We start from the raw sequence: 26052 nt of genomic DNA on the forward strand, positions 1-26052 counted from the left end.
TCAATCATGTAGTTTGGACATTCAAATTGCTTTATAAGAATTGTTCAGGAGAGCAGAAACATTTGACAGGTGTTCTTATCAAGGCTGGCAAGGAATCACGTTTTTGGAGGTCAGCGGGGTGGAAGTTGAAAGAGATTTCAAATGGACAGATATGGTCATTGTTGGGAGGCAGGTCACTCAAAAATAAACCTTTCTGAATCAATTAATCTTCTGTATTTTTTTTTTTGCACATATGAAGTTAGTTTCATTCAGAGAGTATAGAAATAACTCAATGTATATTTTACAGTGACTGATATAACTTTCCTCAATCTGGTGACTAACTTATAAAATCCACAATGGTGATTTGTTCAGTGTTGAATGACCAGCTAGGACTGGCCCTTGGCTAATTTGCAAGATAATGGTTAAAAGGCGATTAGTGTCCCAAGTAAATCTTGCCTCCGATAAGCCTGGGGCAGAAAATGTCAGGACTACATCCCAGGTTATATTTTGTCTCCTAGGTGTGACTAGCTCCTACTGGAGTAGGAGGAAAGGTTACAAGTCTATGTGTGTTTTTCCTCTGTAGAATGGTGTTGGAGGATGAGGGGGGATCTTTTGCTCTGTGTATTTTTGTCTTATTTGATTTTTTTTCTTGCCAAGGACATGCATGTGTTAAAAAGTGAACTGGTATCCAAACACTGAAAGACCTTTGTGTTCTGGATGAGATGTTCTTTGCAGGATCAAGAGGCTCCTTTTGTTATTGGTTTATTTATTTATTTTTTTTTGTCTCTCTTTTCCCTACTGACCATGAAACTATATATGCCACCAAATGTTCTTAAAGGAAACAGGAAAATGTAAATGTACTCTAAAATATGGGCATCAAACATTCAATATCTAAGCAATATATAATCCTTAATTTTTAATTGCTTTGGGAAACAATTTTTCATCCCATATGTGGTTTAAGAGAAATAAATACATTGAAGTATTACTTATTTGGAAATAAATCAGCTCAAACAACTAACTGGGCTTGTGAAATACTGAGAACATCTTTGGTGTTGTTGACGTTTTCTACTCCTATGTGCTCACTCCAATTCTTGTCTTTTACTCAGTTCCCAGTACTGGATATTCTAAAATGACTCAGATACAAATACTGCTTTGTAGTTTACTTCAAATTAGCAGAAAGTAAAAGTTTAAATAAGTGCTATTTTGAAATAAAAAACAAAGATCTGTTGGGTGGAAGGGAATGGGTCTTTGTGTTAAGGAATATTCAATTGATAAGCTGCTTTTTCCTCCCTGGAATAGTTATTATTCCCACAATGATAACATGCCTAATTTCTTATAACAATGAAAATGATTAAAATTAAAGTTTACAGTGGGATAGCAATAGCACTGGGCTGGTTATTGAAGTATCTGATGCAGTTTCAGCTTTTCTATGAGACAAGTTGGATCAAGCAGGTTGTTGGCAATCATTAGGCTCTCCTGTCCGTCCCCTCTTCCCTCAGCTGTAGCCAGGAGGGGGTGCTGATATGGGTGAGTCCAAGACTAAGCATCATCACTGGGCCATTGAAATGTGCTTGAGTTAGTGATCTGCTGAAGGGAATGGGTAATGTTCTGAGCCCTTGGGTTGAGTGTTCATCTTTGGAACCCTTTGGAATTAATTTCTGTGACACCTTCTTTTTGTTCCTACATGTAGGTAGTGAAAGCCTCCCAGGTCTTTTTCATCTTAGAGGGAAGGGCTTAAAGATCCAAGAAGGATTGTAACCTCTCCCAAGGAAAGTCCTACACCTATAGGTCTTTAGGTGAGACCTTCTCTTTCTTCCAGTCTTTAACGTGGAGTTTTTCTCAACATAATATGCAAAGTTTAGATCAGAAGATTGAGAGTTAGGTTTGGCTTGGGAGGAAAAGAGTAGACAAAAACAAAGAGATGGCTTTTGATTTTACTTTTCAGTTTATTCATTTTGGACCAAAGACTTCTTCATAATAGTATGGAGTCTTGACTGATCAACCAGAAAAATTCAAAATTATTTGAGGAAAATATCGCATTTAAATAAAATTTAAATTTGCCTGGAACATTGTCTTTTTATTTTCCTTGAGAAGCAGGGGCAGAGACTAAAGAATCATTGAGAATTTAAGCTTCCAGAATGATAATACTGGCCATTTTTAGTTTTGTTTTTTCCAAAAGAAATGAGATTGGATTGGCTCTTTTTTTGGTCTTATTTTTTTTTCATGTTTATTTTGTTTTTATAAATATATTCATATATAATTTTTCACAGTAGAAGTACCAAGGGACTGATTATAAGAAAATGCAAGTGTTCTTCATTTCAACTGCAAGTCTAGGGATCGCCTGCAGGCAACTCAGGGGATTAGTACATATGCTTATATAGTATTCATGAGATGGTTCACTAGTTAATGGATTAATTAAACAAATATTTGTTGAGTGTTCTGCTTGTAATGCTGTCATCTATTTTATGTCTTAATCTAACTTACTAAATTGAGGCTGTTGGATCCTTAAAGGGTTCAAGGATGATTTTCAGAAGGCCACAAATTTCTTGATTAATATGCAAACTTTTTATATATGTGTATTTAGAAATATGAATTAATAGTTTTGATAGGATTTCCAAAGTGATTGTTGACCTTAGGAATATATAAGCAATTACTTTAAAATCTAAATTCTTTAAGGACACAGGCCTTATATATATTTTTTCCCCCTGGTGTTTGTTAGTATGAAAATATATACAGCCCAAATTCCAGAAGTGTGTATTAATTCAATATAATATGATTTTATTGAATGCCTACTTTGATTCAGGCAAAAATGTTTAGATGCTAGACAGATAAGGTAGAAAGTAAAGAAGTGGGAACGGAGGGGAACTTCTTGGGGAGCAAGTCCCCAATGACCACCCACTGAATCAGAATTTTAGGGAGAAGGGTAAACACAGTTAGATGAACCATATGCATGTCTCTCCAGGTGATTCTGTGGGATCTTACCCCTATCCAGGTTTAAAATCACTAGCGTGGTAGAAGAGACAGATAAACATTTACCAGATAGACTTCAAGACAGAATGAACTTCCTTCTGAGAGAGGATGTCTAACATGAAGTGGAAGTAGAGAAATGTAGGTAAATTTCAAAATATCCATGACTTTGAACTAGATTTTGAAGTATGAGAAAATTTTATGAAGAAATTTTATGAAGAATTATAATGACTCAACTTGAAAATGCTGAATATGGAAGTTATGCTGATGGAGAAAGAAGGGAAATAAAGTTTGATTTTCTGCTGTGGCAAAGAGAATATCCAGATAAAAGAATATGTATGATAGGAATCAAATATGTAATATATTTATAATACAGAGCTACAAACAAAGGAATATGTAAATCAATTTACCTAAGTTTGCTGACAATACCTTCAGAATGTTGTAGCTCTATCCTAAATTCATCCTCCTTTTGTTCATACTCAAGTCTACAATAAACAGAATGTATAGTTTGACTCAAACAAGTATTAATAGATGGCATTTCCAAGAGACAATTCACTATAATCAGTATAAATTTTAAAAACAAAGCACTGACATTTATCAAAGCTTCTCAATAATAATAATAATAATAATAATAATAATCTTATTATGAGAAAAGTACTTAAGACTTCTGGAATATTCTGATAGGGCCAGGATTTGTCATTTCAGCTGACAATTCAGCTTAAATGATTTCTTGTATCTTGACCATTAACTGGTATTTGGCGAAATGTAATTTCTTTGGGAATTCTGCTCAAGGAACTAACTATTGAATATTGTATTAGCTCCCTGTGGCTTTTGTGACAAATTACTATAAAGTTAGTGCCTTAAAATAGAAATTTATTCTGCCATTGTTCTGGAAGGCCAGTGTTCAAAAATCAATGTATCAACAGAGATTTATCCCTTCTGAAAGCTTGAGGGGGAAAAATCTGTTCCTTCTTTTAGGCACTGGTGACTGATGGAATTCTTTGGTTTGTGAATTTATCTCTGCTCCATATTTTCTCCTCTCTGTTTCCATAATATGTCTGTTAAAACACCATTCTCCCCCTCTTATAAGGACACATAATGGTGTTTCAGTTTCACTAATTTCTGGCCTAAATTTTATTTTTACTTTTCTTTTGCTTCCTTAGGATTAATTTGCTCCTCTTGTTCCATTCTCAGGTGAAGGTTTAGATTCTTGATTTTAGATATTTCTTTTATTTTATTATATATATTCAATGCTATAAATTTCCCTCTAATTACTGCTTTCACTGCATCCTACAAATTTTGAAAAGTTGCATTTTTATTTCATTTTTCTAGTTATCTTTCTGCTACTGTTTCCTGTGGTCTAATGATTTCTATGTTATTATACTAATGATAACTTCAAATATTTCTGATACTATCTCTTCCTGGTATTTCCATTACATATACATCATACCTTTTGTAATTATTCCACAGTTCTTAGATATTTTATCCCATTTTTCCATTCATTTTTCCCTTTCGTTATTTGTTTGGGGACATTACCATTCTCATATTCAAACTTACTGCTTCTTTCCTTGCTCATTTTTAACTTACTGATGAGCTTATCATCAAAGAGATTTTTCATTTTTATTACAATATTTTTAATTTCTAGTATTATTTTTAATTCTTTCTTAGAGTGTCCATCTTTTTACTTGTATCACTCATTTGTACTTGCATGTTGTCCACTTATTCTGCTAGAGATATTTCGTACATTAGTCATAGTTACTTTTGATTCCTTGTCTGATAATTCCAAAACCTCTGTCATATACGAGTCAGGTTCTGATGCTTGCTTTGTCTCTTCAGATTATGTGTGTGTGTTATAAGTTCTTGTTGAGAGTCAGACATGATATACTAGGTAAAAGGAAATGAGGAAATAGTCCTTTATTGTGAGGGTTTATACTTATCTGTATAGCAATAAAGTTCATTTACTATTTACTATAACTGAGGTATAGTGGTGTAGTAGGCAACAATTTTCTTTAGTGTCCTTGTTTATCTTCCTTATAATCCTGAGTTTCCCTAGAGACTCCTTTTTAATTAGAATCTAAAACTTAACATTCTTTCAGCTGTTATACAGGAAACCTATTGGTTACTGAGGATAAGTTATGGGAAAGGAAAATTATTCTATAACCCTATTACTAGTCTCAGTATTTTAGCGGGCTTATGTCCCTGGTCTGTGTCTTTCACAAGTGTCTCTACCTTATCTCTTCCCCTCTTAAGTAAGACAGGAAGTCAAGAGGGTTAGAGATGGATAATTCCCTTCCTCCAGGTAGATAGGTTCTGATAAAACCTTATGTGGTTAGGGTCTGATAAAATTCTCCCACCCCTCTTATTATGCAAAAGGGCAGGTTTATTATTTTTAAAAAGGAAAGGATTAAAAAGATGCTTGCACAGATGCAAGAAGGCAGAAAGAACTATCTCTGAAAGGAAAAGGTTTGTTTTTTTAAAAAAAGCCTGTGTAGTCACAGGCAGGCAGGAGAGCTGCCGTTGCCCTTGAGGAAACACAGTTGCTAAAGAAAACTGAGCACTCTGGGTTATTTGAAAATTGTGATTTTCCCTTTTCCTCTGAAATAAACATGAAGGAATTTTTCTATTATTGTCACAATCCAAATTCGGTGGAGCTTTTGGAGGTAAAACTCATGAAAGTATGGGAACCCCCTTATGGTTGAGCCCCTAGGACTTTCTGTTTTTTATTTCTCAGTAGTGTTTCATTTCAGGCAATTATTCATTGTTCTTTATGTGTTTCTAACAGTTTGCAGCAGAAGATTCTGCTCCTGCTAAGCCATGATTATCTGCATTCAGCAGTCTCTCTAGATTTCCGTGTGGTGGTGTACTCTGTGACCTCAGGTCCCAGACAGATCTAAGAGGAGTTGCTGATTTTCTTGTTGTTCAGCTTTTTTCCTTATTGTAAAAACAAAAGTGATGATACCTGTCTTTTTTATGACAGACTCAAAACTAGGTTATGGAAATCCACATTTTAGAGATTATAGAATGGGTAGATTTTTCAGGAAGAAGAACTGCATGTAAAAATCCTTTAGGTATCTTCCAGAGCTCATTATTTTTTTCTAACTTTAATGACTTTTGCTCCATAAATTCAGGAAATCAAAGTCATGGTAATAGTTTTTGATATTAATATCTTTAATAACTTTAAAGTTTTGAAAAAATATACAAAAGGGAAGGGAATTAGTCTGGATATTAAGCAAGAGGGTAATGCTTTAGTCTCAGCTCATCACTGATGTTGTGGTTTGCAAAACATTACTTCGATATTATCTGAGCTTCTTCACCTATAGAGTTAGACTGTAGGTATAAATTAATAGTAACATTCTGCTATTCTAGAGGATAATTCTTTAAATGACTTATAGCAAAGTGTTGCCTAATTCATTGCTCACAGTCTTGGTTCTTATACATGAAATACTTTATTGGGATTAAGCAAATATCTATTTAAATGTCAGTAGTTGATCCAGGTACTGTATCTGGCAGCCTTCCATTTTCTAAATGGAAGGGAGAGTTCTTGCTGGTGCTTCCATTTATTTTAAATGTAAGAAATATAGTTCCTGGTGGTTAACGCATCTCCTGAAAGCTAGGCAAATGGGTGTCATTTGAGTAAGATAGCTTTTGAATAGCTGATTAACTGAAAGGGGAACAAAAGCTACAGACTGACTTTCAGCACTTAATACTCAAATTCTAGACTTTGCCAATGAAATCAGTTGGAACAGGAAGTCTCAGTCAGCTGGCTATTTAGGCTATCATGCTCAAAAGGAGCAGATTATTTACTTTACATTTCTGAATATATTTTGTATGAATTCACCAAATAGACTTCTTTTGTTATTACATAGGAACAGAATGATTCCAGTACTTCTCTAAATGCCAAAAATTGACACTTGTCCTGTATTTTTATCTTCTAATCAATGAATATATCATTTTCTCAACATCTACGGCATGACAGGTACTATTTTAAAATTTGGAAATATAAAAATAGAGTTTACAGTTTTGAAGAAGACAAACATCCTGGTGTGGCAGGATCCGTTGAAAGTGATACTTTAGCTAGAGAAACTGATTTGAGAGTCATCAACATATAAATAGTAAACAAAAACAGGAATGTAGATAAACTCTTCCAGAGAATGGAGCTTTGAGAATCCTCATTAAAAGGTTTTTAATAAGAAGAAAATACTCCTGAAAAGAAAAATTTGGTAAAAAAAATTATAGATTTAAAATTGTATCTCCATTTGGATTCTATGGGAAGCAGATCCCAAGACAAGGTGTGGATATAAGGAATTTATTTGGTGAATGACCCTAGCAAGTACCATCAGATAAATGAGGAGGTGGGTCAGGGAAGAGAAGATAGTAAAGTTTGACTTATGGAGTAAATCAAGGTTATGAACAGCTAAAGCTTCTTTTCATTGTGAAACAATTCTGTGAGCCAGTGTAGACCAGTGATACTGAGCTGTCTTGTCTGAAGGGTGAAGTGGGTGAAGTGTTTGTTCATCTATTGTTGTTAGTCATTGGTTAGGGGTGGTTCTCAAGGGTTGTTAATTTCTTGGCTCTGCTGGCTCCAGTGGTCAGTGAGAACTCTCAAGTGAAAGAGTCTGGGCTGTCATGCATGGAAATATTAAGTGCCCAAGTATTATGGATGGAATATAAATACCCATCTGCCACAGTTTAAGTGCCATGAGAACAAAGGGAAGAGAGATTTTGGGAAAAGGAAGTAGTAAATAGTGTCAGAAAAGACCAAGAAATCCAATAAATTAAAGAACTGAGAATGAGTGCTAATCCAAAAGAAAGTTGCTAATAGAAATGGAAAAGTAAAATTAATAAGTAGAGAGTAGAGATTAATAAAAAAATAGCAAAACAGTAAATGACAGAGTACTACATAGCAGTAGATGGAGTGAGGGTTTGTATAACTATACCAAAACTAAAAATATACCAAGATGAGTTAAATAAAACTATAATTAAAAATAAAAATACCCTTTTATGATTTAATTCATGTAACAACTTATCCACGAGACTCTCCTTGAAGAGCTAAGTTTGACTTAAGTACCACATCTTTTCTTTTCTATATACCCTCTGCTCATTTTTATGATGTGATTTAACACAGACTCCAAATTACTTATTTCTTACTTATGCAGGTATGGTATCAGGCACACAGAGAAGTTAGAGCTCGATCTGGTTCATTTGAGCTATAAAGCTTTGAATTACTTTGTACCCAGCAATCTTAGGACACATGAATAGAAACTAAACCAGCATCCTGGGGAATATAAACCCAGTCACTCAGTGTCCATCCCAAACTGAGGTTAGTCACATCTTTGATGTTTTCTCCTGACATATTGAGGAGCTGTTACATTGCATTCCATCATCTGAATACAGAATAACTTCTTTAGAGCAATTACATTTTTTCCTAAACAGGCTCTAGATGGAGATATTCATCTATTGTTTTTTGTTTGTTTGTTTTCTCAACAGTGAAGATGAAAATATACTCAACAACTTAAAAAAATTAAATTATTCTTCATTTAGAAGTGACTTAGAATGTTATTTAAGGTAGATAAGAGATAAAAATATTTTTGAATTATTAATCCAGGTAAATTATTATAGTAGGATACTGGTGTATGTTATGCCTTTCAATATATGAATATTTTTTGAAGATACATAAATTGTCTTTTTATCTGAACTAGTTTTAGTCAGAAATACAAAGGAATTAAAACATTTCCATTTTTTTTAAATCTGTATTTTATAAACAACAATGGGAATAGCAACATCAGTCCACACAAGGCAAAAAGCAAATTTTCAAATGTTCTTCCATAGAATTTTAAACTTTAGGTAATGGTTAAAGAATTATTGTCATTAGTTTGAAATGCCATAATCATATGTGCATCAGTTCCCAGCACATGGGCTATTCTCCACCCTAAGTGCACAAGTTTAGGGCAGAAGAGGAAAATAAAACAAAAATTAATATGAAACCTAGCAAGAGACATGGGGCAATGGAAGGACATAATCATCTCCTGACACAATGGGAAGCGTTGACCTCTCTGAGGGTCTGTTTCCGCCGCTGAAAATTTTTCCTCTTTGGCTTATCTTGGTACTGACTATGGTAGGCAAAAAATGATTGTGACGAAGAGACTTGTCAGGGCGGGCTCTGGAGGGGTAGGGTCACGAGGTTGGAGGGTGGGAGCCTCTGCCGAGCGCCTGCAGGATGAGGTGCAGGTGCCTCACGGGGGTCTGGCTAGGGGTCCTGCTTGTAGCCTTCTGCACCGGGCTAATCTGCTATTGGGTAGCAGAGGAGCAGGGCTGGTGGTTCAGGCCCCTGGCTCGCACCTCAGAATTTGAGACACAACAGACCTGCGCCCGGCCCCTGGCTCTGGCCATGCAGCGCCATCCACGCTTCCGGCAACTCTTCGATCTCTCCATGCCGGTGCTGCTGTGGGACCGCCTCTTCACCCAGGAGCTCTGGGATCGCCTCAACCAGTTCAGAGCGCCCTATTCCTGGCAAGGTCTTCCCATTCAATCCATTGCTTCTGCCCTGAGACTTCTGAACAGCTCCCAGAGCGCAGAGTTACTCCCTACCTCCCAGGGGCTGCGTCCAGCTTGCGCTCGATGTGCCGTGGTGGCCAATGGAGGGATTTTAAATGGCTCCCGCCAGGGCCCACGCATCGACGCCCACGACTTTGTCTTCAGACTCAATGGTGCAGTGATCAAAGGCTTTGAGGAAGACGTGGGTACTAAGACCTCCTTCTATTGTTTCACTACGAATACCATGAAGAACTCCCTCGTGAACTATAAGCACGTGGGCTTCACCTCTGTGCCACAAGGAGAGAACATGAGCTATGTCTTCATCCCTTCCAGCATCCGTGACTATTTGATGCTGCAGTCGGCCCTTCTGGGTGTGCCTGTTCCAGAGGGTCATGACAAAGGGGACATGCCTCAAACCTATTTTGGACCAGGATCTCCTCCAGGTAAATTTAAGCTACTACATCCAAACTTCATCCACTACTTGACAGAAAGGTTTTTGAATTCCAGTTATAGTACCACAGTCTCCAAAGGCATATACATTCCTAGTACTGGGGCCCTCATCCTGCTGACAGCTTTGCATACCTGTGACCAGGTTAGTGCCTATGGATTTATCACAAGAAACTACAGGAAATTTTCTTGCTACTATTTTGACAGACACAAGACACCACTGACATTTTATACAAACCACGATCTGCATCTTGAGGCCAAGCTCTGGAAGAACTTGCACAAGGCTGGCATCATTAAGCTATACCAGCGTTGATTCCAAAGGTCCTCAGCCTCTGCATTCTCCTTGAAAAGCTGTGGTTCTCATTCTCTAATGGCGCAAACCTCTTTCTTTTCAACCTATGAGAGGTGCAAGTCTCCTCTACCCTCCCCTTCTTCCTAATTTGGGATATATGCCAACTGTAAGAGGTCAAATGTTAGGCACCCAATGTTGTGTTCAACTCTTCCAAGAGAACTCCCTTCCGGTCTTAGCTAGACAATCCAGCTTTAGCAATGGAAAAATGATTAGATTATTCTAAAAATGAAAGATACCACTTTCAGGAAGATAAGATGTACCCTCAGTGAGCAAGACACAGGCATACCTTACACTAGGCATCTTAAAACCAGGATTAGGAACAGTTGAGCCATTCAAGCCTTATCACTTGAACAAGATCAACCAGTAATTCAGAAGTTTAGATGCAATGCCTAGTTAAAATCTCTCCCACTCACTATGTCAAGATTTCACAGAACAGTACAAAGTAACTCTTGAGCAAGTCACGGATAAGTCTTAAGAATCTTTTGAAGATGTTAATTTTCTGAAAATATTAGCTTGATTCTACCCATGGACAAGGGAGCATCTTATCTGATACAGTGGGAGCATAAAAAAAAGTGGAAGAGGAAAAAAAACAACAAAGTAATTTGGCATTAAATAATTCCATAATGGCAATTATTTGTTTTTGTTTTGATTTTGCATTGGGGGAGTGGAGAAAGCATATAAAATGCAAGTGAAAGGCACGCTTAGAATTCAAGAGCTATATGAGATTTCTTTGTATTTGATGGGATCCTCAGTTATACTGAAGACTGCCACTGCGGTAAATTCCATTACAAGTTTATTACCACCTTTTAACAAAAAAGACGGCATAACTGGCAATAAACCCTCAGTCAAATTATGATTTCTATTAATTTGAATTGACAATCAGTTCACTAATTTCAGACAGATTAGAACTTCACCTTCTGGACTTTTATTGGAACTTGGTTGTTCCCCAGACTGATTTAAGGTCTCATCCAACAGGTTATCACCATATAGCACATTCAACCAAATCTTAAAATTTAATACGTTGGTGAGTAGTAACATTTTTGGACAGTTTCATCTGCTATACCAGGAGGTTAACTGACAAAATACTTTCCAGTGGCACATTTGCCATGGAGAAGTCACCAAGGGCCAGAATTTGACCTTTAGTTCTGTGGCTTTGGAAGACATATTTCATCAACACATTGAACACAAGGAATGAATGAACTCAATAACTAGAACTAGGGGACTAACGTAAGTTAAGCTAAAGCTATAATAAATTTACAGAATAAGCTGATAAACAAAAACTGTGACAATGTTGTAAAAATTCTATTCAAAGAAAGCATTACAATAGCCTGTGAATGTAAACAGAGTACCCAATATATCCAGGCTAGTAGATGCTAAATTCCTAGAAATCAGAAAGTTGTGGCTCTAACACCTTGATTTGTTTTCCTGACCTTGAAAAGCCAGTTCAGTTTTCTGTCCCTGTGTTATGTAATCTGCAAAAGTGATTGTGAGGGAAGCAACAAAGGTGAAGTTGTAAGGACAAAGCACTAAAATAATTAGACACAGGAGATTGGCTGGTTCAAAGGAATTTGAGTTTCCTGAAATTCCAGTTGGTGAGATTGTTCTTATGATTTTTAAGTTGGTGTTTGAACTTCTGAGTTGGGAACAATTTTCTATTTTTAGGGAGAATGCTTGGAAGTGGAATAAAATTTTCTTCCTACTTCCTCTAGTTTGATGCTAAGTCAGGACAAGGAGGAATAGAAGTGAATTGCTTTAGAAAAAACTGGGCAACCCATGTGCAAAGTCTAAGTGTATTGTTCAAATGCAGGGACTTTTTTTTATACTAATTTTCTGAGAACCAATAGATAGAAGGCTAATTTTAACTGTTTCAGATACACACACATCCATATCTGTTTCATTACTGTGTAGTGTACTTAGTATCTACTTTTCTCAGCAATGTGAATGATAGACTAAACATTCCCCATCAGCTAATGTGAACTGAGTCCATTACCCATTCATGGCCCACTGGCTCCATTTATTGCCTAAAGATCTCCAGGGCACATACTGAGTTTTCTCATTTTGAGTGACACTCACCAGTCTCTGTTTACTTACCCATGGGCTAATTTTCTATCATCATTTTGTGTGGGGTTTTTTTTTTAAGATTATTTATTTTTACAAGCAATGGGTACAGTCAGAAGCACAGGAGGGTGAGAGAATTCACCAGAGCCAGAGCAGGGAGGAGAACAGCCAGACTGGTGAAATACACTGCTGAGGGGAGCAGCAGGCATGGGACCCTCGCCGGCGGCCGGGGATCGAACTGGTGCTGCAGAGGCAGCGGGCAGCATCGCAGCCCAGCGCTCAACCGCTGCGCCACCAGGGAGGCCCCATTTTGTGTTCTAAAGAACATTTCCAACTCCTAAAGGCATGCATGTGGTCACATTGGAAGTTTTATAAAATTGTCGAGGAAAATGACATTAAGTTTTGCTATTTACAGTGTGTGTGTGTGTGTGTATATGTGTGTGTGTGGTGTGGCTTTTTTTTTTTTTAAGATTTATTTATTTATTTTTACAAGCACTGGGTACAGTCAGAAGTGTGCGGGAGGGTGAGAGGATTCACCAGAGCAAGGAGCAGAGCAGGCAGAAGGACCGAAGTACACTGCTGAGGGGAGCAGCAGGCGGCAGGAGAGGTCTACGCGCCATGTGGGACTCTCGCCCGGCGGCCGGGGATCCAACCGGCACTGAGGAGCTTTGCAGCCCAGTGCTCAACTGCTGCGCCACCAGGAAAGCCCTGGTGTGGTGTTTTTATGGTAGTTTAAGGCAAGTGATACTGATATTGAAATAAGCCTTTCAAATAAAGGTGGGGAAAAGTCCTTTGAGTAGAGGGCATGGCCAATAATGAAATAAGCAGGAATTAGAAGAGAGAATGGCCAGAGATCTGGCATGATTCCATGGCTATGTGACCCAGAATGTAATTCCATGGGGGCTTGCTTTGAACTTCTAGTACAGATTCACTTAGCAATTGCATTTTTAGGAGAACATTCCTGTTCCACGGCTGCATTAATGTGATGTGCAGAATATTTAGGTAAAGAATATGGATATGGAATCAGATAGACCTCAATTTGAGTATGGCACCAAAAAGTAATAACCATGAAACCTTGGATAAATTTTTTCATCCCCCGTAATGTGTCTTGTGGGACAACATTCAGCTCCTCTGATTCAGGATCACAGCACCAATTCCCCCAGGTGAGGTCAATGTTGGTGTCTGGAAGCCCCGAGTCCCTGAGAACTCCTCTCAACCCAAGGAGCTGCCTCACCCAAGGTTACATTTCCTCTTTGTGGGAAGCCTGTCATAATGATTGTTGGATGCATGAGTACAAAACCTTTCTCCCTTGCCTTTACTTGAAAAAATGTAAAGGACTTTATATTTTCAAAGAAGCAAGTGTTTCCTATGAGATCATTTGAGTCTTTGTTGAGACTAATTGCAGTTCAACTTCTTCCTCTGCTCATTCCTGCACAGATGGCCCTCACCAGTATCCTTACTAAATGCAAATATCAGACTATTTTTCTTAGTACCTACTTGTAACCCTTACTTGAGTATTTGTTTCTTTATAATGGTACTGACCACTTCATAGTTTTATAGATACTTAAAATGGGATAATTGATAGAAAGCATCTCCTATACTTCCTGACACACTAAGTAAGTAAAGCAAGGCATGCTGTTGTAATTCTTGTAACAAACTGGAGGAAATCTTTCTTTCCCAGGTTATTCTTCCTGCCATCACCTTTTCTCATTCATATCATTCCTAAACTTCTCAAAGAGCCGTTTGTGTCTGCTATAGTCTTGCCCCTTTTCAGTACTATTTTGAACTCATTTTAAGCTGTCTTGTTTTTTCAAAAGCTTCCCTGTCAACACCCTGGTTTCCTCATGTGGAATAAAACCTAAAATTATGGCTCAAGGTAATGTGCCCTTTGATATCTGGGGCAAAGCAGGAGTATCCCAAATGACCTATGCTCACGTTTACCTCTATACGCTGCTCCCCAGCTGACAAACCCACCTTATCATGAGATTCAAAGCATTATTCCTGCTTTAGTTCCTTGCTAGTCAGTGAAATTATTCAACCAGCCAAACGTAGTCTGTTATCAGAAATAGGAGTTACACAATACAAAACAAAAAACAAAACAGAAAAATCCCTCTTGTTACTGCAAAATCTGTCTCCTCTGCCCTAGTTGTTTTGCTCTGTTCCCCAATACAAACTCGTGCTGTTTTGTGTGTTTGTCCATCCCGTGATCCATCCCATGACCCAAAGTGAGAATTCATTCCTCACTAATAGGGTGAGGAGGAAATGATTTAAACACTCTACTAAAAGAAAATTTTCAGCAGCCCATTTCACTTTAGAAATTTGAATATCTGAGATAAGAGGTATAAGCTGTGCTCCAGTCAGTTCTAAGAGGTCTGTATCTGCAATAGCATGGGCACATCAACCACATTTCAACATTCACTCCCTTCTTCACTTCTACAGTTCTTCTGTCCCCACCAGGCCCCTGACTTTCCTATCAAATCCATAGATGGGCACACATTTCACATTTGAGTGTGTAAGACTTCATAGGGTTATTGAGATCAAGCACAATGAGCTTGTTCTCTCGGTCATCAAATTCACTCCCAGCTGTCAAATTCAACTTTTAGCAAGGATTTGTTCTTTATTTCTCACTCACTTAAATGTTTCATTTAGCCCCTGTAAGATAATCACTCTCAGATATCTATTTTGACTTCACTCCTGAGGGGCAGTTTCCTGTTTTCCAGCTACCAAATGGGTAATTTGTATGGCTGTCCTGCTGTGAACTCCTATTTTACATTTTAAACGTATTTACCCCCCTTAAATGCAAGTATTTTTCTATGATTGACTTCTTCCTAATAGCCGCTTTCTCCACCTACATTTCCCAGCCTCCTTGCATGTGGTTGGAGCCATGTGACTAGTTTGGCCAATGGACTACAAGTAGAAGTAGGAGGTATAGCCTCTGAACCAGGCAATTAAGAATCAGTGTCTTTCTAGTGCTTTAGGAACTAAATGTTCCAGATGGCATAGCTATTAGAAGAGTGTCTGTCCCACACTAGAATTGACCAGAATGTAAAATATTCCTTTAGAGATTTTACTTACAGAAATTTCCATATTTATTTGTTACTGAGTTTTATAGCATCTATTCTGATTAATGAGACTTTTCTAGCTGGGTGCTGTGTCAATCTGGAGCCGTCATGCACCCAGCAAAGAAGCAGCCACTCTGCCACAGCATGATATCTGCATGCAGAGATAGGACTGCAGTGTGCCTCATCTGATATTTTTTCTTTATTTTTTTCTTAAAGATTTATTTATTTATGCAAGAACTGGGTACAGTCAGAGGCACGGGAGGGTGAGAGGGTTCACCAGTGACAGAGCAGGGAGCAGAACAGGCAGATGGACTGAAGACACTGCTGAGGGGAGCAGCGGGAGAGGCAGGAGAGGTCTGCCACGCCATGTGGGTTTCTCCCTGGCTGGCCAGAAATTGAACCCACGCTGCAGAGGCTGCGGACAGCTTCACACATGGCGCTCAATCCGCTGCATCACCCGGGAGGCCCTCATCTGATTTTTTAAAATGAATCCACAAATCCAGATTTTCATGTGAAATCTCTCAACTTTTAAAAATGGACTCTAATTTTTTAATCATTATTTGGCTACGCAAAATGTCTGTGGGCTATATTCTAATGGGCCACTTGTTTCCAATTCATGAAATGAGTGTTCTTTAGCTTGCTCTCTGCTGTCGTATGCTACCAGCTTATAATCTGAGGAAACACTATTGCATCCTTTGGGCAGGTATTCATCCATTGGCCCAGAACAATATTATAGAAGTACCTATTTCACTGTATCATAACTGTGTTTTTAAAAATAAAGAAAAATCCTATACAATAATTTCTTATTTTCTACCATAACGTGCTTTAATTTAGTGTGTGTTTTTGTTATTCAGAACCTCCTTACTATAAATATATCTGGTCTTTAAAACTCTATACTACCTACCTTGGCAACCTTGCTTTCACATAAATGTGTCCATTTATTTGTGGTTGCATATCTTTTCTACCATGTCCGCCACAAGGTGATCGTCTTTGTACCCTCTGCTGAGCCAAATTCCGTGGGTCCTGAGGCCTTAGGGCTACTCAAATGAAGCAAACTTCCTTTATCACCACTGCTTTCAGGAGACTATTTTATTTAGAATATTTGAAGCATTTATATCTTTTAACACATTAGCTGCTTTAACTACATTATCACATATTAATGGTACTATTCCAAGTACATCAGCATCCTCTCTCAAATTAGAATGAGGGCAGGCAGGTCTATATCTTAACTCATGCCATGTCTCTATCTCTCAAGGTGCTCAGAGCTATTCTTTAGCATTAGGTGGTGATTTTTCTTGTCACGCACTGATAGTGCCCAAGACTGCATCACTCTAATTCTGCTCCAGCCCCAATCTACCAGTGATACTCCTTAGCATGCAGAGGTGAGGTCTTAACTTGAAGTCAGCCCATAACTGGTAAAAGAGGAAGGGGAGAAGGAAAGAAGTGGTGAGTGGGTGGAGTTCATAGGGAAAGAACAGGGCTGGGAGTCAGGAGACGTTAAGCAGCTGTATTTTAAAACTTTCAGTTTTTCATTTTGTTTCAGAAGCAAGACAAGTCATCTATATTCTAGCGCATCTTTTAATTACTGACCAAGTGAAATGTCACTTATTTATATAAAATGTTAGTTACATAAAATGTTATTAAATGTTATTATATAAAATGTTATATAAAAAGGCAAAGGAAAAAGTCATGATTATCTAACAGAGAATTTGAATTGCCAATTAAATTATGCAAAAAAAAAAATGCTTGCTCTCCAAAACACTTCCATACTGGGAAAAATGAAAGCAAAAAGTAAGTGAAAACAAAAGTCAGTTGAGATATATAGCAAGTTACGACTACCATTTTTATATACTAAATAAGACCTTGATATATCTTCTACAATTTTATATTTTCAAAAATAAGTCAAATATTTAGTTTTGTCAACTAAAATACCATTTATCAAACTGACATTAGACTGCACTGCAAATTGTATTCTACAAATAGTACACAAGTGTTATTGAGGCTGGCTATGTACACATGCATTCTACAGAAATGTGAAATGGGTGATACTCCCTGGCATCCTATATCCATATGCAGCTTTACCCTCTAAAAATCCTTTAGAGTATCTTGAATCAAATTGCAAAGAAGCAGCAAGAGAAACTATTTTGATTATTGTAGTCATTTCTTTGGGCATTTTATAAAAAGCAAAAATTACAGTGTTTTGGGGACTTAAATATTTTGAAGATAAAATAAGCATCAATACTACTTACAGGGCCTCCCTGGTAGTGTTATAGTGTTATAGGACAGGGAGAGGGGCAGCCCAAACCCCGCAAACCTGCCTAATTCTAAATGGGTTCTGCCATCCGCAGCATCAACACAAAACATATGAGACTTTAATGGGAAGGAACTTTAATGCAACTAGGAAACAATACAGGTAAGGCAAAGAGTCTAGTTTCTAAATGAAGCACCCAAAGTTACCCGTCCCCTCGTGGGTAAAACTCCATCCATATGGGATCGGCCTAGAGCAAGGCCCCAAAGCCTGCCACAAGTCTAAAGCATCTTCCAGTGGGGACCCACAGAAAAGAGTCAGAAACAACCAAACAAGCCCGGAAGGAAAAGAGCAAAATCAACATCAAGATAAAAGCTGCCATTGTCACCTCCCCATGGGTCTCACCCACATCTGTGTCACCCCGTCCACGACCAAAAGACAAGCGCAGCTTCTTCACGTGTCTCTAGGCTCCATGTGCCTCCTCCAGGTCTCCTGGCTCTATCCTGCTCCTTCCTCAGTCTCTTCTACAGCTTCTCCTCTTCCTGCTCAGCTCCACCTCCCTTGGGTGGGGCAGGGAACCTCCCCCTTTCCTGGGGACCACCCTGTTACAGTAGCACAAGGGGTTAAGCACAGCACTGTGAAGCTATCTGCAGCCTCTGCAGCACCAGTTCGATCCCCAGTTGGCCAGGAAGCTGACTCACGTGGCGCAGCAGATCTCTCGTCTCACCTGCTGCTCCCCTCAGCCATGTATTTCAGTCAGTCTGCCTGTTCTTTTCTCTACTTTGTCTCTGGGTGAATCTCTCACCATCCCCCCCCCATCCCCGTCTTCCCCCTTATACCTCTGTCCTATACCCCAGTTCTTGTATGCATAAATAAATCAATCTTAAAAAAAATACTGCTTACAAAATACCTGGATATGGACAACATAGTCAACACACTCAAGAGCGAGAGCACATGGTAATGTGTATTACAGAACTTTGACCTCTGTAAGTCTATTCTAAGTTCTTCATGGCCTTGGAGCATTAAAGGATGAAGATTTAATCAAATAGTATTATAGTAATTTTTTCTATTCTAATAACCAATTAAAAAAAAAACCAAAGTAGAAGAGTATAAGCCTTTAAGCACTTTTATGGTCATTAGGTTTTTCTTGTGATGTAATATTTTAATTAATGCTATGCTAAAATTTAGTCTAGCTATATTATGGTTTTGTCCACAACATTCAAGACTCTTATTGCTAAAATATTCCAAAATGAATCCAGTAACATTTTCTATTTCCAATTGCCTGAGAGATAAATCAAACTATTTTTATCATCTACAACTAAACTGGGTTGAGAACAGCTGTGCTAAAACCCTGCAAACCAAAAATCCAGTCATACAAAACTGTGAAACACAAACACGTGCCACCCAAGATAGAAAAATGAGCATTCAAAGTAAAGAGAACCACATAAATAATCAAGTACCCAATCAACAACCACTTCTCTGTTATTTGCGCTAATAGTTACTTGAAGCTTGAAGTTTCCGCTTAGGTTATTATGGTGGTTCCTAGAGTCACAGTTTCAATGTCAAGTGGGACAGGTCTACCAACACCCTTGCTCAGCATAACTGTGGGCCACTGATTAGTCATTTGTTTATTTACAAAATGGCACAATTTGTACTAATGTACATTGCTTGATCCTTTTACAGAGAGGCATTTACACTCTGTGATCCTGCACACACTCCTATACTCTCTTCTGTCCAAATATTTTTTAGTTGAATGCTGATGGTACTGTCTACCCACAGAGTAAATTGGAGTGCTACAGTTGGAGTCAGAATCAGTCTAGAGTGCTCTATTCAGTTACCCTGTGCCCGTGGAGGCCATGTATCCACATACAAGGCACCAATATGGAATGACTTATTTGGGGGATGCTTCAAGGACACCCCTCCATTAGCCTGAGATTGATGGGCAGCATGAGGGCCTAGCTGAAATGCTATGAATTCCTTATCAGAGCTACATATATGTTCTCAAAATGATTTGAAGTATGTTTATGGAACTAGGGCCAGTAATTGGTCTCTAGAGTCACTATCCATCTTACACCATCATACACTGATTTGTCCAGGGTTCTCTCTTAGTTCTTGCATTGGTTTTGGTGGTGGTGATGGGGGGCATGCCACTCTTCCACCAGGATTAAAAATGCAGTCTTTCATTGTGTTAAGAATGAAGTTATCCAGGGCCTCCCCTGGTGACGCAGCGGTTGAGCCCTGGGCTGCGAAGCTGCCTGCAGCCTTTGCAGCGCCGGTTCGATCCCCGTCTGCCGGCGAGGGTCCCACATGGCACGCAGACCTCTCCTGCTGCCCGCTGCTCCCCTCAGCAGTGTATTTCATCAGTCTGCCTGCTCTGCTCCCTGCTCTGGCTCCGGTGAATCCTCGCACTCTCCCGCACTTCTGACTGTACCCCATTGCTTGTATAAATAAATAAATAAATCTTTAAAAAAAAAAAAAAGAAGTTATCCAGGGCCTCCTGTGGTGGCGCAGGTGGTTGAGTACAGTGCTGTGAAGCTGTCCGAAGCTCTGCAGTGGGCGGTTTGAGCCCAGCCAGCAAGATACCCACATGGCGCAGCAGACCTCTCCTGTCTTGCCTACTGCTCCCCTCAGCAGTGAATTTCAGTCAGTCTGTTCTGTTCCTTACTGTCTCTGGTGAATCCTCTCACCCTCCTGCACGTCTGGTCTGTACCCCGGTTCTTGTATGAATAAATAAATCTTTTAAAAAAAAAAGAATGAAGTTATCCAACTGAGCAGGTAAACTTTTTTTTTTTTTAAAAGATTTTTTTTTTTTTTAAAGATTTATTTATTTATACAAGAACTGGGGTACAGGCCAGAGGCACGGGAGGATGAGAGGATTCACCAGTGGCAGAATGGGGAACAAAACAGGCAGATCTACTGAAGTACACTGCTGAGGGGAGCAGCGGGCGAGACAGGAGAGGTCTGCTGTGCCAAGTGGGATTCTCAGTGGCTAGTCGGGATTGAACTCACACTGCAGAAGCTGCAGAGAGCTTCACAGCGCTGTGCTCAACCGCCTGTGCCACCAGGGGAGGCCCTGAGCAGGTAAACTTAAGCATGGCACTTCAACCAGTGCAGTCACTCTGGTAATCTGTCCAACAATGTGTGAACTACATTTTTAGTATAGCTGCACAATTCCTTACTTTATTTTCACATATCAAGAATAATGCTCTTTATTTCTCACACTAAATTCTTTGCAGTGTTAGTTCCATGCTCTATGAATTCTGGCAGTCATCTAGAAATTTAATAGTTTCCTCAGTGTGGTGTACTTCCTATAAAAGAGCCCAATTGCTCACTCTGGAGTTTCCCAAGGCTATTCTTTCAATCATTAAAATGCTGTTTCAGGACATTCTTTGTGTTACTCTCGCTTTGATCTCTGAAACAATCACTTAACCCTTTCAAGTCATGGGCCTTTTAGAGAATGTTGATGAGCAGTTTATGGACCATAACCCCAGAAGATGTTCACCCATGCATAGCCTCTCTGCCCCTGCAACCCTGCAGCTCTGGCCCAGCTCTCACAGTGCCACATCTTCATGGGCTTCCTGAAGTAGCAGCTCAGGCTCCAACTTTGTCCCCTTTGCTGGGCTGTGTGGCTGATGGCTGTGCTTGTAGGTTTCCAATTGTCCCAGGCCCCACAGAGCTGCCCAGCATCTGAAGCAGCTCTTCTGGGTGGAAATGGACGTTGAAGTGAGCCAAATATATTTGCTTGACTATGTTATACCTGAGCCACCTTCAGCATGATGTTTGCTCTTTCTGGAGTAGTTAACTAGTGTTAGTGATAACCAAACAAACTCCAATTGGCTACACATAGTACCTCTCAGGTCATGGGGGATAGTAGGTGAATAGGAAGCAAAAGATGAGGTCACATGGTCTTTTCATAATGAAGGAGTCAGCAAGCCAGTTTCATAGCTCCCAACTCTAAAGCCAGAATTCACCTAGAAGTCATTTTATTTCCTTAATTCACTTATTTTATGATTACTCCAGTTGGTTTAAAAAAACAAACAAACTTTTCTGGTTAAATTATATACAACTTCTGAGGAAGAATATTTAAGAAAGTTGAATCAGGGGAATTAACACTGAAATGATTTTTATAAGCTTCAACAACATTATGACTCAGACACAAAGTAATAATTTTAAACTTTGAATGTTTTATGAGGAGACAATGAATTAGGCACTGAAGAAAGAGAGAAAAATTATCATTTTGTATTGTATTCCTCACAGATCTTACCTTGCCTCCAGTGATGACCTATAATTTGGAGCTTAAAAAAAGACATGGGCCTCACCTGATGGTTCAAGGGGTTAAGCACAGTGCTGTGAAGGGATGCTCAGACTCTGCAGCATGAATTTAATCCCTCCGCGGCCAGGGAGCTACACACATGGCGCAGCCCGCTGCTGCGCAGCCCACTGACTTGCTCGCGGCTCCCCTCAGAAGTGTATTTCAGTCAGTATCCGCTGGTTCTGTTCCTATTCTGTCTCTGGTGAATCCTCTCACCCCTTGCACCTCTGGCCTGTATCCCAGTTCTTGTATGCATAAATAAATAAATCTTTCTTTAAAAAAAAGACATGATGTAGAAGATTGAGGTGGTCACTGGTCTTTCGGTAAACCCCAGGCATGTGTGAGCTGTATACTCTCGTTATGTTAGTATAAGATGAGGTGGTCTCTGCCCTTGTCTCTACAGGGTTGGGTGCAAGCAAATGCTGTTGGTTTCTGCTGGATGTTATTGCCTGGATCTCCAGGACTGCCTACTCCTGAAGTGAAAGTAAACATGGAACAGATTGTAAGCCCTAGCTCAGTGGGATAGGCATTTACCACGCTGTTAGTGGTGACACCCTTACAGACTCTGGTCTATTGGTCTCTGCTTTCTGCCCATCTGGGCCTGACTGACTGTTCTACTAAAATCCCTTCATTCTGACTCACTGTCTCCGTGGGCTGCGGAATCTGCCAGTCCCTTTCTGCTACAGACATTTCTCTCCCTAGCTCATTCTGAACAAAATCTCTGGGCAGTATAATCATCTTGTCTTTTGTTCTTCCATGATCACAGGCTGGGGATACAGGTCAGCTAAATCAACTTGCTGACCTTTATTGCATGTTTACTGTATGTCACACACTGTTGTAAATACTTTTCTCATTCCAAGTGATTCAATTCTTGTGATGACCAATGAGGTCCATATTATTATCCCCATGAAGTAATTTGCTCAAGATCATACAGATATTGGGGGGGGGGTGAAGCCGAGATTCATATACAGATAGTTTGGCTTCCAATGGCTTAACTCTTAACCACCATACCATAAGGTGTGATTTCTATAAATAAATGCCCAGGTGGTAAAATGGAAAGGTCTAGGAACAGGTTGAGGTATTCAACATTTATTACAATTGTTGTATATTTTGGTCTCTTATGCATGCAAAGACAGATCTTCAGTTATAGTGTTAACAGTTTTATATTTAGTTGACAATCTAGTGAACCATTGAAAAAGGAAAGTATGAGCAAAGACTAGATGAAAAATGCAATTGATTGCCTGAGAGGACACAGGGGAAAGAGTAAGCAGTCCCAGATAGAGTATCAGGGAGACTTCATGGTTGAGATAAGTCCAACATAGTATTTAGCATTTGAAAGGAATAAGAGGGGAAGAAATGCCAGAAATAGGAATAACACAGGGGAAGTCCCAAGGGTACAGTTTATATAGGCATAGTAACAATTTGGGATAAGATTAGAATAAGAGCAGAAAATACAACTGAGGCCAATATTTGGAAGAACTTATAAGCTGATTAAGGAGTTTGCATACAGATTGAAAGGCAACATATGTCCGAGGTTTTGGGTGTGCTTCAGGACTGACTAGGTGGAAGAATAAATATAAATTGGAATTATGAGAAACCAAATGAGAGTTTGATACCTTCTCTTGGTTAAAAGAGTTATTGGGCAGTGGTATGGGAGGGATGAACTTAACCATTTCAGAGGCAGAGATAAAAGCACTAGTGAGTTATAAGTGGGAGGTAAGGAGAAGAGTGTTGTGAAGACAGTGTGTCAGAGTATCCCAGCCCTCACCCATGGGTCAGTAGTTTTTTTTTTTTTTTTTTTTTTTTCCCTCACTGGGTTTCTTAGGACACTTAACCCAACATGTATGAAATGCAAGGCTTCTACCTCTACTACTTCACCTTCTGCGATCCCTAGAGGGAGCACAAAATTGCATGTGACTCTGATCAAATGGCATATGGTCATATTCTACTTGTTATGTGAAATTGATATTGACATGTGCCTACACCACTTGTGCAAAATTTGTGAAGTATATTTAGAAATTGCATCAATTTTTCATAACTACTGTTCTCAAAAAGCATCAGGGGAACCCCAAAAGTAACCTGGATAGTCATAGTTTTTACCATGGATAGTGTGTTTAGTTATCACTCACTTAGGTCTTTATTTTGATTGGGGCTCTCAGAAGGGAGAGGTAGATGAAGTATTGCTTTGAGAATAGCTTGAGAGCAAATGGGTTCAACTGAGTAGCGCTGTTGGTTGTAAGTATAGGAAGGGGAATGATGAAAATGTAACAAGTCATCCCAACTCAGATCCAGTTTTTTTTTTGTGGGATGATGAAGTTAAAACAGACAAGGATCTGAAGGGATATGACCCTTGAATATTTCTAGGGCTATTTTGGGAATCTGACATTGTTTTCTGTAAGAAACCTCTTTTTTAAAAGATTTAGTTATGCATGCAAGAACTGGGGTGTAGGCCAGAGGTGAGGTTGGGTTGGGGAGAAGAGAGGATTCACCAGAGACAGAGTGGGGAGCAGAACAGGCAGATCTGCTAAAATACACTGCTATGGGGAGCCCCAGTAAGACAGGAGAGGTCTGCTGCACCATATGGGTTAGCTCCCTGGCCAGGGATTGGGGATTGAACTCTTGCTGCAGTGGCTGGCAATAGCTTGGTATCACTGAGGCTTAATGCTTTGCACCGCCAGGGAGGCCCTTCTGTAAGAGACTTCTGCTGGAAATGGCAACAATCCTTTCAAAATGTATAGGGCTTCTCTTTCTTAACTTCTGCTCTTAGGAAACTAACAGACAACATGTTGGACCTAGTTTTGGCAAACAACTTTATCACTTCCCTTCAGAGGACAGAACAGGACCTGGCTGGCAGCATAAGGTTCCCCACTGACTGAGATTTAATACTTTCTCAGTAGTGCTGCCTATTTGACCTAAAAAGATGAACTGCCTCATTAAAGTATTTCCCTTCCCTTGGTCCCAGTAGAGTGAGAGAAAGAGAAAGACTGGATGACTTAAAACTATATTTCCTTCCTTGCCAACAATTTCAGGGCCTTCTAGCACAGCTGTGTGATAGTGGATGACAATTCCAAAGTTAGAGATTTGCTCCCCAAGCAAGCCTAACTGAATCCAAGGATGAATGATCTTGATATCCTCTCTACTGCCATATTTGTAATTACAAATTAAAATACCCAAATGTTGCTTTTTTATGTCATTTATCACATGCCATTTACTAGACATGCTGAGAGTCTTAGGTTTATCACTCCTTTTATCCAGAAGAAAGCTCAACTGCTAAAATAATACAAAGTTTCCATGGGAACCAAAGAAACTTTGTAATAAAGACTGACATGACTTCCTAAAATGCAAAGTCTTATTTAATTTGCTCTCACCAATCCTAAGAGATCTCTCTTTTCTTCTTCAGAAGGTGTTGGAGTGTGATTCAATTAAGTTGTTACCTCTTTGGTTTGTATGATTCAAATAATGGTCAGATTGCATTCATTCTGCTTTTCTGAGCAATGCCAGTCTCTTTAGTGATAAGGGCCTAAATAAACTTGGCCGTGATACTGCAAATCTTCACTCATGGGCTGGAGTCATTTTACCTGCCTGAGCTATGAATTCATAGGGATATGGCATGGATAAGCATTGGCAGTGGAGGCCAGTGAAGTAAGGTTGCATATCTGGAGTGCTAGAACTAGTTAACAATGGGCCACTCCTTAGTGAACCCAGAAATCTTTTTAAAGAGTTATTTATGTATGCGTAGAAGAACTGGGGTATAGGGCAGAGGTGCATGGCGTAAGAGGATTCACCAGAGACAAAGTGGGTAGCAAAACAGGTGGATCGACTGAAATACACTTCTGAGGGGAGCAGTGGGTGAGAAAGGAGAGGTCTGCTGCACTGTGTGGTCACCTGCCTGGCAAGGATTGAACTGCAGGGCTGCGGATAGCTTCATAGTGCTGAGGCTTAATTTCTTGAGTCACCAGGGAGGTCCAAACCCAGAAATCTTTTTGCCTAAGTTTACTAAAGCAACTCTTGCTCCCAATATATCTGAGGTATACTTTTTTTCCTCTTTGTACACTGTGTGAGAATTCAAGGCAGCCAATGGGGAATTTGGAAG

The 26052-nt window shown here is 39.2% G+C and overlaps 1 protein-coding gene across 1 annotated transcript; it reads left to right on the forward strand.

Annotated features, from left to right (window-relative positions):
* Positions 1 to 9163: 9163 nt before the first annotated feature.
* Positions 9164 to 10240, forward strand: LOC311171766 (alpha-N-acetylgalactosaminide alpha-2,6-sialyltransferase 2-like; the record flags this gene model as incomplete). The annotated part of the gene is made up of 1 exon (XM_084234825.1): positions 9164 to 10240. The coding sequence occupies one exon, from the start codon at positions 9164 to 9166 to the stop codon at positions 10238 to 10240; it is 1077 nt and encodes a 358-aa protein (XP_084090951.1).
* Positions 10241 to 26052: the final 15812 nt, after the last annotated feature.

Source organism: Talpa europaea, assembly GCF_964194135.1.
Source record: "Talpa europaea genome assembly, chromosome: 6".
In the NCBI taxonomy this organism is placed as follows: domain Eukaryota; kingdom Metazoa; phylum Chordata; class Mammalia; order Eulipotyphla; family Talpidae; genus Talpa; species Talpa europaea.